Genomic DNA, 12,367 nt, shown 5'->3' on the forward strand with positions numbered 1-12,367 from the left:
TGTGCCCCCTGTTCACCCTGATGTCGGGTCCAGGCAAGGACATTACCTGGGACGAGGAGTCCGCCGCCGCTTTCATTAAAACGAAAGAAGCCTTGGCAAATGTCGCGATGCTAGTGCACCCCAGAATGGACGTCCCTACCGCCCTCACAGTGGACGCCTCTAACACGGCAGTCGGTGGGGTACTGGAGCAACGCATCGCGGGTCGCTGGCAACCCCTGGTGTTTTTCAGCAAACACCTGCGGCCACCCGAGCTCAAATACAGTGCTTTCGACCGGGAACTGTTGGCACTATACCTGGCAATCCGGCATTTCAGGTACTTCTTAGAAGGTCAGCCCTTCACCACATTCACGGACCATAAGCTGCTTACCTTTACGTTCACGAAGGTGTCCGATCCCTGGTCGTCCTGCCAGCAGCGCCATCTGTCCTACATCTCTGAATACACGACGCATGTCCAGTACGTCTCGGGTAAGGACAATGTCGTAGCGGACGCACTCTCTCGCCCTAACATTCATGCCCTTTCCCAAGGGATAGACTTTGAGGCGCTGGCAGAGGCGCAGCAGGCAGACGAGGAGATCCCCAGTTACAGAACCGCAGTCTCTGGTTTGCAGCTCCAGGACCTCCCCGTAGGCAACCCACTTCCTAGCGCACTTGAACCGGCTCACAAATAGCCAGCACGCTGGCACAAAGGCCAGTCCCAAAAGGGTGCCAGGTCTGCTTCACCAACAAAGGGAAAAGCCTGCGGGGGATTGTGAGTACGTGCCCCTACAGCATCCGCGCCCGGGGATGGCGGGATCAGGGAGGCTTTAAAGCAAGGCTGTGAAGTTCGAATAAAATTTTCTTTAACTGCAGTTTACCGATTCCGTGTTGTTATTTTAGCGCTGCGTGTAGCACACCGCTACAATATTTTATTTTGTCAGAAACATACAAAATTTCACTTCTGAAGGCCTTACATTCACCAAGTACACCTTTGCTAAAAAAAACAACCTGTCCCAAGTGATATTTGCCAGATCCTTTCTGATATCATCAAAACTGACCTTCCTCCAATTTAGAATCTCAACCCAAGAACCACTCCTATCCTTCTCCAGAATTATCTTAAAACTAATGGCATTTTGATTCTAGATGCAAAGTGTTCCCCTACACAAATTTCTGTCACTTGCCCTGTCTCGTTCCCTCATATGAAATTATTAAGGAAAATTTCATGAGGACTTTTGACAAGTTCTATCCCATCCAGCCTTTTTACAGTATGGGAGACCTACTATCACAACCCTGTCTTGCAACAGTCTACAAATTTGCTCCTCTAAATCCCATTCACTGTTGGGTGGTCTGTAATATAATCCCATTAAAGTTGTCATCCCTTTCTTATTCCTCAGTTCCACCCATATAGCCTCATTAGACGAGTTCTCCAATTTGTCCTGTCTGAGCACTCCTGTGACATTTTCCCTGACTTGTAATGCCACCCCTCCCCCTTTTTAATCCTTTCTACTCTATCGCATCTAATTCAATGGATCACTGGAACATGGAGTTGCCAGTCCTACCTGCAACCCAAGTCTCAATAATAGGTACAATATCATAATTTCAGGTGCTGGTCCAAGCCCTAAGCTCACCTGCCTTTCCTACAATTCTCCTTGGATTGAAGTATACTGAAGCAAATCAGAATGTTAGTCCCTCCCATGTTCAACCTTTTGATTCCTGACTTTGTAGGTAGGCTTAACATTTTTCCCTACAACCACTCCACTATCTGCTCTGGTGTCTGGTTCCTATCCCCCTGCAACTCTACTTTAAACCCCCACGTGCAGCACTAGCAAACCCTCCCCGTCTAGTTCAGGTGCAAACCGTCCCCTCTGTACAGTTCCCACCTTCCCTGGAAGAGAGCTCACCCTCCTGCACCGTCTTCTGAGCCATCTGCTAAACTGTATGAGCTTCCTATTTCTGGCCTCACATGGCACGGATAAAGCGTACACCAAAATGTGTCCTTTTGCTGGGCACAGCCCGCAAGTATTGTTGTGCCAATATAGCATGCCTACAACTCACTAAACTGAACCCCAATCATAAATCCTTAGAATGTGAGAGAAAACCAGAGAAAAAACAATGTGGTCGCAGGGAAGAATAACATAATAATAAGTAACTTCACTTAGCAAATTTTTTCATTTCCAATTTACAGAATTTTGATGTTCTTGCCCTGAGGCTCTGCATTCTAGTTAGAGGCATTTGATATTTAAAGTTCATTGTAGAATACTTTTACCTCTAATAGTTTTTTATATTTCCTTTTCAAATGGAAATAATTGTTTTTTACAAGGACAAAATATGGTATTTAATGCAAGCTAATGCTCAGATTTATTTCCAGACTATATTCCAAAGATATAATGTTTGTATACACATTTTACTTTTTAAAATGAACGTGCATATAACGGTCGAGAGGTGAACACTGCGTAATATGGGAGTAACACCTTGGAAAAACAAGTTGAGAAAAATAATTTATATTCCATGTTTATTGAACAATAAAAACTGCACATGACTCATTCAGTGACTCATGAATGCAATGGAAGAGTTCAATATAAATTTTCTATCTGGAATTCATTCAAAACATATGCTAAATATGATGGAACTTCATGCGTCACTTTCAAAATACTTTGCTGGTTTTAGTTTAAAGTTACAGAGAATCTGGTGCTGACTTGCAAATATTCAGTTACATCAAACATTGTTATGTGGAAAACTAGCAAGTTTCTGCCACATATCTTTGCCAATGCTTGCCAGTCTTCCCAATAATTCACCTTTAATTGAATCTGTACATGATTTCCCTCCTGTTTGTTCTTCTTTGAAACCTTACTTTGCCGGTTAAGGCTTTGTAATTTTGTGGCATAAGGCAGTGTTCCTGTGCATTCAGTGTTGCATTATTCAGTCAGAGTAGAATCTAATTTATTACTACGTCAAAGTACCAAACCATAATTGAAACTATGGCTATGTTGTCGGGGACCCCTTTGCAATGACAACAATCAGGCTTTGAAAGGGTCTTTATGTTGTGTAGTACTACTGTATACTTACGTCATATTCTCTTTCTTGCATTTCAGGAACACTCGGTGTAGTTACAGAAGTCACAATAAAGATCAGATCATTGCCTGAGTATCAGAAATACGGTTCTATTGTGTTTCCAGACTTTGAACATGGTGTGGCCTGTTTACGAGAGGTAGCACGGCAGGTAATTCTCATCTCTTTATTCTTGTTTACAAGAGACTTAAGTATATTTTTTTTACTAAGGGAATGCTTCTGCACAGTATAGAACAGTTGATGCTAATATACATAGAAATATTGTAATTTCTATTTGAGTAAATAGCATGATAAAATGTCAGTAATTCTTTGAAAGAACTTAACCAGAAATTTTACAATTCACCATGTGTGAAAATCTATTCTTAATTATTGCAACTTCACTATGTGACTTCTTTTTATGATTATCCTTGGTCTTGTGCAGCTGCATAATGGATGTGTTGATGAATGATCTCCTTGAGATTCCAACAATGAGTCAGTTACATCTAAATTCACAAAAGGGGTAGTCGTTAAATCTGTTTTAAGAATCAGAATCAGGTTTAATATCATCGGCATATGTTGTGAAACTTGTTAACTTTGAAGCAGAGGTGCAATGCAATACATGATAAGAGATAGGAAGAAAACTTGTGAATTAGTGTGAGTATGTAAGGTAGTGTTCATTGGTTCCGTGTTCATTCATAAATTGTATGGCAGAGGAGAAGAAGCTGTTCCTGAATCACTGACAGGAGGCTTCTGAACCTCCTTCCTGATTGTAGCAATGAGAAGAGGGCATGTTCTGGGTGTTGGAGGTCCTTAATGATGGGTGCTGCCTTCTCGAGGCACTGCTCCTTGAAGACGTCTTGGATACTATGGAGGCTAGTGCCCATGATGGAGCTGGCTAATTTTACAACTCTCTCCAGCTCTCTTTGACCCTGTGCAGTAGCCCCCCCTACCCCCAAACCAGACGGTGAAGCAGCCAATTAGAATGCTCACCACAGTACATCTGTTCTAGTTTCCAAAAAAATCTACTTGCTGCTTTTCTTTGTATAGTGTTTAAATAATGTTCATTTAATCTTTATTTTGCACTATGCGTGAATGTTTATTTTGATCCTCATATTTCCCATCAAGATTGGCGAGAATTTTGTGTGCATCCCTTGCTCCAACATTTTCAGCAGTAATGGCTCAAATAATTGTGTATTAGAAAGAAATAAAGCTTGGTTTTACATTCAGTTGGAGAAAGTATTAATCAGTACATGCATAAGCAGCTTGAAGAGGAAGAACATGAAGCTGCTGAGGGTTGAGCGAGGTGATGGGGAGGTTGTCTCATATCTGGAAGCTTGCTCTTTCTTTCTCCACATGTGCAGAGTCCAGTCATCACATACCTGAGCTGAAGTAGACAAGAAAGCATTGAAGTCGGTAGTTTAGGCCAAATAAAATATGACCTCACATTGCAGCCTGTATCATAACCAAACTCAATTCCTGGAAAACTGAATGTTTTGAGCTAACACATAATTCTGCATTAGAATATAAACTGAATTGCAACTGTAGTGGAAAAAATTGATTTGAATTGTTCATAACATAAAGCTAAATTTAATTTTGGATATAGTTTTAATTCACATTCAGTTTGACGTTAATTGGGTTTCAATAACTGGAGTGATGCTAGTTTCAGTGAAGTATGTAGAAGTTGTAGAATTATTCAAATGATACAAAGATAGGTGTGTGGGCACATTGTGTTGAGGAAGAAGAAAGTCAGCACGAGGACTTGGACATACTAGGAAATGGGCAAAGAAATGATGGATTGAGTACAGTGTCAGGAAGTGTATGGTCATGCCATTTGGTAGAAAAAATAAAGACATGGACTATTTTCAAAATGCAAGCAAATTTAGAGATGCAATGGACTTGGGAATCCTTGTATAGGATTCCCTAAAGGTTAGCTTGCAGGCAAAGTTAGTGGTAAAGAAGGCAAATACAATGTTAGCATTCATTTCCAGAGGATATAATGCTGAGGCTTCTTAAGGCATTGGTCAGACTGCATTTGGGGTATTGTGAACAGTTTGGGGCCCCGTATCCAAGAAGAAATATGCTGGCGGTGAGGAGGGTGCAGAGATGGTTCACAAGAATGATTGTCAAAGTGAAGGGGTTAACGTATGAGGAGTTTGGCTCTGGGCCTGGACTTGCTGGAGTTCAGAAGAATGAGGGGGAATCTCATTGAAACTTAACCAAATATTGAAAAGCCAAGAAAGAGTGTAGGTGGAGAGTATGTTTCCAATACTGGCAGAGCTTAGGACCGGAGAGCACAGCATCAGAATACAAGGTTGTCCCTTTAAAGAAGAGATGGGAGACTTTTTGACAAAGATGAAGGTAATAAATCAACCATGGAGCAGAATCGGTTGGCTGAGTGGCTTAAGTTCTGCTTCTATGTCTTATGGTCTTAAATTTCTGTAAGTGCAAATCTCAGAATTCCATTCTTTTGTATTCAGCATCAAAAAATTTGTTTTTTTCTGCTACAGCGATGTGCCCCTGCATCAATCCGACTAATGGACAATGCACAGTTCCAGTTTGGTAAGGAAATATCAGTTCTCCAGAGTTGTTTTTATTAATAGAACATTAAGTTTAATTTTCTTTAGTTAATGAACTAAGAATAGTAAGTATACAACAAATTATCTATCTATTCTATGCTAAATGACATTGAGACATCAGCGGCTATAGACTCCAAGTTAATAACACAGCCAAATATATTGATGCAGGTAGAATATCAGTGGTCTTTCTTTTTCTTAGTAGTCTTGGGACAAAATTGAAATTGAAAAGCATATGGAAGACAGATCCTGTTAGTTTTGAATATAAAAACTACAAGTTCAAAGTAAATTTTATTATCAAAGTACATATGTCATCATATATAACCCTGAGATTCATTTTCTTGTGGGCATTCTTGATAAATCTATAGAATAATAACTATAAAAGAATCAGTGAAAGACCGCTCAACTAGGGTATTCAACAAGAGTGCAGAAGGCAGCAAACTGTGCAAATACAAAAAGAAGAAATAATAATAATAAATAACCACTTAATATCGAGAACATGAGATGAAGAGTCCTTGAAAGTGAGTCCAATGATTGTATGAACAATTCAATGATGGGGCAAGTGAAGTTATCCCCTTTGGTTCAAGAGCCTGATGGTGGATGGGTCATAACTGTTCCTAAACCTGGTGGTGTGAGTCCTGAGGCTCCTATACCTTTTTCCTGATGGCAGCAGCGAGATGGATGCTGCTTTCCTTCGACAGCATTAGATGTGCTCAATGGCAGGGAGGGCTTTAACTATGATGGACAGGGTCGTATTCACTATTTTTTGTAATTTTCCTTTCAAGGGCATTGGTCTTTCCATAGCAGGCTGTGTTGTAGTCAGTCAATATACTTTCCACTACACATCTATAGAAGTTAGTCAAAGTTTTAGATCTAATGCCAATCTTCATCATTGTAATTCTTCACAATTTGTGATTGCACTTGCGTGTTGGGCTCAGGATAGGTCCTCTGAAATAATAACACCTAGGAATTTAAAGTTGTTGACCCTCTCCACCTCTGATCCTGCAATGAGAACTGGCTCAGGGACCTCTGGTTTCATTCTCCTGAAGCTCCTTGGTTTTGCTGACTTTCAGTAAGAAGTTGTGGTTATGACACCACTCAGCCAGGTTTTTGGTCTCCCACCTATATGCTGAATCATCACCACCTTTGATTCGGCCTATGACGTTACAAGAGAAAAGGTTTTGCTTTGGTCTCAGGATTTGAGCTGTTGGTACTATAACTCATGAGCAAATTAAGCTGTTCGAGTTTCATTGCGATGTGCATTTCTTAATCTGCACCATTATTGGTATTCAAATGTTTTGTTTCATTTTTGATCTAAGATATTGAACAGTGAATTTTTTTACTAAATAATTAGATTATTGATATTGTCTCAAACACATGATCTTGCATCTTCCAATGTATGATTTTTATGAAGGGAATACATTTTTAATGGGATGTTAATTACTGATTATTAGGATATCATGAAACATATTGATTTCCCAAGAGATGTTAAAATTTGAAAGCAACTCAATTTACTTCGTTAGCACATCATATAAATTAATATAAATTAATATAAATATATAGATATAAATTATCTCAAGGATTTGAAGTTCAAGAGCAAGTCATTTTTGATATTCACATTCTTGATGCTCCTTACATTTGATATTGCACACATCGTTTTTGTACCTCTAGCTATTTTGCAGTAAGTTTAATGCTTAATATCTATAAACCATACAATCTTATAGCACTTAACAGTTATGACAGGCCTGCTCCAAGTTATTTTAATGCTACATAAATGGAGAAAGTTTGATGTTGCATGGTAATTAGTTTCATCATCAGTTGAGGTGACATCTTCAAAGCACAGTTGCTAGTGTTTCTCTCCGTGAGTGTTCTGTGTTTATATAGGCCCTCATTCACTTGCTTCAGTCCCGATTGGCTATCTCTTCAGTTGATCTTCGAATTCTATTGGCTTATGTTTCTTTAGCTCTAGATTTGTAGGTGGCATCTATTTTGAAATATTTCTTTATGGAATTATCAGAAGAGTATGGCCCTTCTAAAAACTCGTGCCTGTTTCATGTTTACTTGAGCCAGAACCTCCGCATGTGCCAGTTGAAGTGGTGTCCTTTCTGGTCTTTATTTATCGAGATTAGCAACAGTGGATCAGGTTCTGTGCCGCCAGTTTGTCTTCCCATAAACTGTATCATCTTATCTTGCTGATGTAGTTCTTGTTGCTGAAGGGATAGCCAGTTAGGATTGAGGCAAGCTAATGGGGGTCTAAGTAAAACTCCCAGAGTGAAACACCAACAACTGTGCACTGAAGGTGTCACCTTGACTGGTTCCAAAACATCTGCAAGCTAATTGCCAAGCTCAGCAACAGGGCAACATCAAAAACCTCAATCCAAGCTGTCAATATTCATCACCATCCTACATGGAATATGTGTTAAGCATTAAAAAAAAGGAACGTGTAAGCCATTCAAACCCTTGCATTTGTTCCACCCTTGAATATGATATTTGCTGATCTTGTACTTTAATACCATCTCCCTATACTAGCTCCATGTTCCTTAATTCCTTTAATAGCCAAAGATCTCTTAATTTAATTCACAGTATAGAAACCTGAAGCTTCAATTATACCAATTTCAGCATCAAGGATACAGATCGGGGCATGTACTCTGCTCCACCCTCTTGAGTGAAGGGATGATATCTGATTTACAAAATATACTTATTGCAGTCTTACAGTCACTCTTAATCAAATAATTTTAAATTGCAATGGTATATGGAGGTGAAAAAACAGTCTTAGTGTCCCTGTTAGTTTGGTTAGCCACAGAGTTACCAAATGCAGTTAAGTAACAGGTACTCTAATCTAGAAAGGTAGGTCTAAGAACTCTAGCTAAAAGAAGCACACGTTATTAGCATCCTGTCCTATGAACATTGCATTCATGAAGAGTGTACTTCAGTAAGTAAGGAACAGCGTTGCCCATGGGATGTTGGTCTTGGGTGAGAATAAGGTTCTGCTGAGGTTAGGGTGTGTGATGCATTTAAATAATTTAAATGAAATAAATTTTAAGACCTGGCAATGACAAGAAAGATGATGTATTGCAGCTGTAGTATGGGGGAGTTGAATACTGACGTGATCCATGGCAACCACATCCAGAGCAAGTGTCTTTGGCTCAGAAATGATGTGGCTCAAACATTGATTTATCAGAGAAGGTGGTAATTTATTAATGATGAAAATTAATATATTGTTTGCATTATACTACACAAATCAATTCATTACAACTGTGTATTGAGGTAGAATAGGGTAAAACATTAACAATGCAGAATAAAGTGTTTTCGTACAGAGCAAGAGCAGTGCAGGTAGACGGGAAAGTGCAAGGTCATAATGAGGTAGATTGTGAAATAGAGTTCTTATTGAACAAGGGTAACTTTCAGTAGTGTGATAATGGGGGTAGAAGCTTTTTCTGAGCCTGGTGGTATGTGATTTCAGGCTTTTGTATCTTCTTGCCCAATGAGAGGCAGGAGAAAAGAGAATTTCTGGGGTGGGTGGGAGCTTTGACAATGCCAGTTGCTTTTTTGAGGCAGCAGGAAGTGTAGACAGAATCCTTGGAGGGGAGGCTGGTTTCTTTGATGTTCTGAGCTGTGTCCACAACTCTAGTTTCTTGCAGTCATGTGCAGTGCAGTTGACATACCAAGCCTCGATGCACCTTGATAGGATGCTTTCTATGGTACATTAGTACAAATTGGTGAGGGTCAAAGGGAGCATGCTAAATTTGTTTATCCTTCTGAGGAAGTAGAGGCACTGGTGAGCTTTCTTGGCTGTAGCGTCAGTATGGCTGGATCAGGACAGGCTATTGGTGATATTCACTCCTAGAAACTCTCAACCACAGCACCATTGATATAAACAAGAATATGTGCACCGTCCAGCTTCCTGTAGTCAATGACCAGCTCTTTTATTTTGCTGAAATTGAGGGAAAGATTGTTGTCATGACACCATGTTATGAAACTCTTATCTCCTTCCTGTACTCTAACACATTATTTGAGAAACGGCCTACTGTGGTGGGTTGCAAACTTGGGAGATGGGGTCTGAGCAGAATTTTCGAAAGGTAAGAGTGGATTGCCATTTTCCAAAATTTCATAGCTCCTAGCACAGTTGCCACAGATTGGAAGGTGGAAAATATTACCTTGTTGTTTAAAAAAGGAGTGAGGCGGAATATGGCAAGCTTTAGTCCAGTTGTTGGGAACTGCCTGAATTTATGATGGTATTAAGTGGAGATGGAGGTAATAGGATTGGATTGAGTGAACATGAATGTATGGAAGGGAAATCATACATCTGTGAGTTTTTGATGATATAATGAGCAGAATAGAAACAAATTGTATATTTCAGCTTCTAGGAGGTGCCATGCCAAAAAGAAATCAAGAAACAAAATTAGGGGTTATGATATTGGTGCTGAAACGGGCAGTAGGTTGGTTAATGGACAAAAGAATGAACCGGTCATTTTTGGGTTTGAAGGCTACAGCCACCAGAAGCTACTGGAATCAGTCCTGGGCTCCAGTTGTTTATGTTCTATATCAGTGATTTTGATTAGAGGGTTCATGTGCAAAGTATCCAAGATTTATGTTGATTCAAAGCTGTTGGCATTATGGGATGTGAGCAGGATACAGAAAACAGGCTTTAAGGAAAAAAAGGGAGGTAGTTTTGGGTCACCCAATTTGGTTACTGGGAATGTGTGTTTGTTGTAGCAGAACAAGTTATGCAGACTTGGACCTTCATCCTCAAGTTTAGTAGAATGAAAAGTGATTTCACTGAACTTAACACAATTCCTAAGGAGCTTGATAGATTAGTTGTAGAGATAATGTTTCCCTTGGCTGAGAACTAGTGGACACAGACTCAAAATGGGTCAGATAAGAACCTGAAATTTCTTCATGCAGAAGGAGAATAAACCTTTGATATTTTCTAGTTGAGGACCGTGGAGGTTGTTGTTGAATATATTTAAGGAAGGCCAGATTTTTTTTTAGGAACGTGGGCTGAGCACAATAAGATGGTGTTGCAATGAGGACCAATTATGATTTTATCAAATAATGCAATAGATCAAAGGGGCGTTGCTCCACTGGTGCCATGCCTTGTCCAAGCCTCAGATGATCAGCTTCCTACAGTCTTCTTCCTTTCAGCAAGTTGTCAGAGTGGAATCCTCTGATATCCTCTATATCCTCAGATATAGAAGGGCCTATGTGCACATTTAGCTAAGTACCTGTTTGTTGAATGTTTAGTTTTGTAGTTGTGTAATTTGGGGAGACTTAACAAAGTACCTGTTGAGTTTGAAGTGTTACTGAATGTGTCACAGCTTTTGTAATTTAGGGTGGCTTAGACGAGTGTTTGACTTAATATTTGGCTGAGTGTTTTACCATAAATGTGCTCACTCATAATGAGTGTCTTCTGTCCCACTTACCAAACCCACAACCTTGCTTCCCCATAACACTTGTACCTCTGAGTATCCGTGACACTTTGGTAAAGAAATGTAGTTCACTTGTAAGTGTAAAAATGGACTGGTTGGGGCAGGAGCTCTTAATTGTGGTAGCTTTTCTGCTGCTCCAGGATTCTTTGCATGTCATTCATCTTTCAAATGTTTGTTGAGCTTGAACCCTGACCTTGGGTAATGTAACATTTAATGCAACATGATCACAGCTGGAACATTCTGGAGTTTGGAGTTCAATACTGGTGCCATTCTGTAAGCATTTAGTATCTCCTCCCTGTGGAATGTGTGGGTTTTCCCTGGCTGCTGCAGTTTTCTCCCACTGTCCAAAGATGAACCAGGTAGGTAAGTAGTCCCATGATTAGGTAAGGGCCAATTGGGTTCGTCTGGGGGTTGTACATCATGGCTGGAAGGGCATGCTCCGCGCTGTATCACTAAATAAATAAAGTGAAATAAAATAATTAAAATAAACTTCAGATTCCACCTCCAGTGAGAGAATCTATGCAGTGCATTTTCTTATTTGTTCATTTTTTTCTGGATCCTTTGTGTTGCTGGCAAGGCTAACATTCATTGATGCTCTACAGATAGATATTGTATTGATTTTAAAGGAAATTACAGTATCACAGTAGCATTACACGTGCACAGATATACAAATATCAGAAAAGAAGTAAGAATGAAAAAATAAGTTGCCTCAAACAGTCTAACAGGAGAGAGGGGTCATTGCTTCCCGGCTGTAGGTGGACTCATAGAGCCTAATGGCCGAGGGTAAGAATTACCTTGTATAGCACACTTTGGAGAGGTACAGTTTTAGTCTATTACTAAAAGTGCTCCTCTGTTCAGCCAAGATGGCATGCAGAGGGTAAGAAACATTGTCCAGAATTCCCAGGATATTCTGTAGGGTCCTTTGTTCTACCACACACTCCAGAGATGGCCAATTTGACAGTTTAACAGAGGATTTAACCAGTTTATTGAGCCTGTTGGCATCACCCTTGTTAAAGGTAGTTTTATCAAATTTTCTTTTCAATGTAACAGGACACTTGGGAGAAATGGAGTTGATATTATACAAATGTTTGATGATTCAATCAAGATGGAAGATCATGGAATAAAAAAAGACTAAATATAAAGCTTGTTTAATAGGAAACTGGATAACAATGAAAGGTTCTTCAGATTGGAGGGAAGCAGGATTTGGTATTCCCAGGGTTGGAACCATTGCTTTCTAAGTGTTTAGTAATGGTTTTGACTTGAATATTCAGGACACAATTTCCAAATCTTCAGTCTTGGATCAGAAACAAACTGAGGAGGATGGTATAACTGCCAAGAGGG

The 12,367-nt window shown here is 39.8% G+C and overlaps 1 protein-coding gene across 1 annotated transcript in view; it reads left to right on the forward strand.

Annotated features, from left to right (window-relative positions):
• Positions 1 to 12,367, forward strand: part of agps (alkylglycerone phosphate synthase) — a 170,182-nt gene that overhangs the window by 109,357 nt on the left and 48,458 nt on the right. The window contains exons 11-12 of the mRNA XM_059966752.1: positions 3,069 to 3,196; positions 5,532 to 5,583. Of these exons, the coding sequence (XP_059822735.1) occupies positions 3,069 to 3,196; positions 5,532 to 5,583 (180 nt within the window). The remainder of the gene's footprint in view (positions 1 to 3,068; positions 3,197 to 5,531; positions 5,584 to 12,367) is intronic.

The sequence above is a fragment of the Hypanus sabinus genome, chromosome 4 (assembly GCF_030144855.1).
Source record: "Hypanus sabinus isolate sHypSab1 chromosome 4, sHypSab1.hap1, whole genome shotgun sequence".
NCBI classification, from domain to species: domain Eukaryota; kingdom Metazoa; phylum Chordata; class Chondrichthyes; order Myliobatiformes; family Dasyatidae; genus Hypanus; species Hypanus sabinus.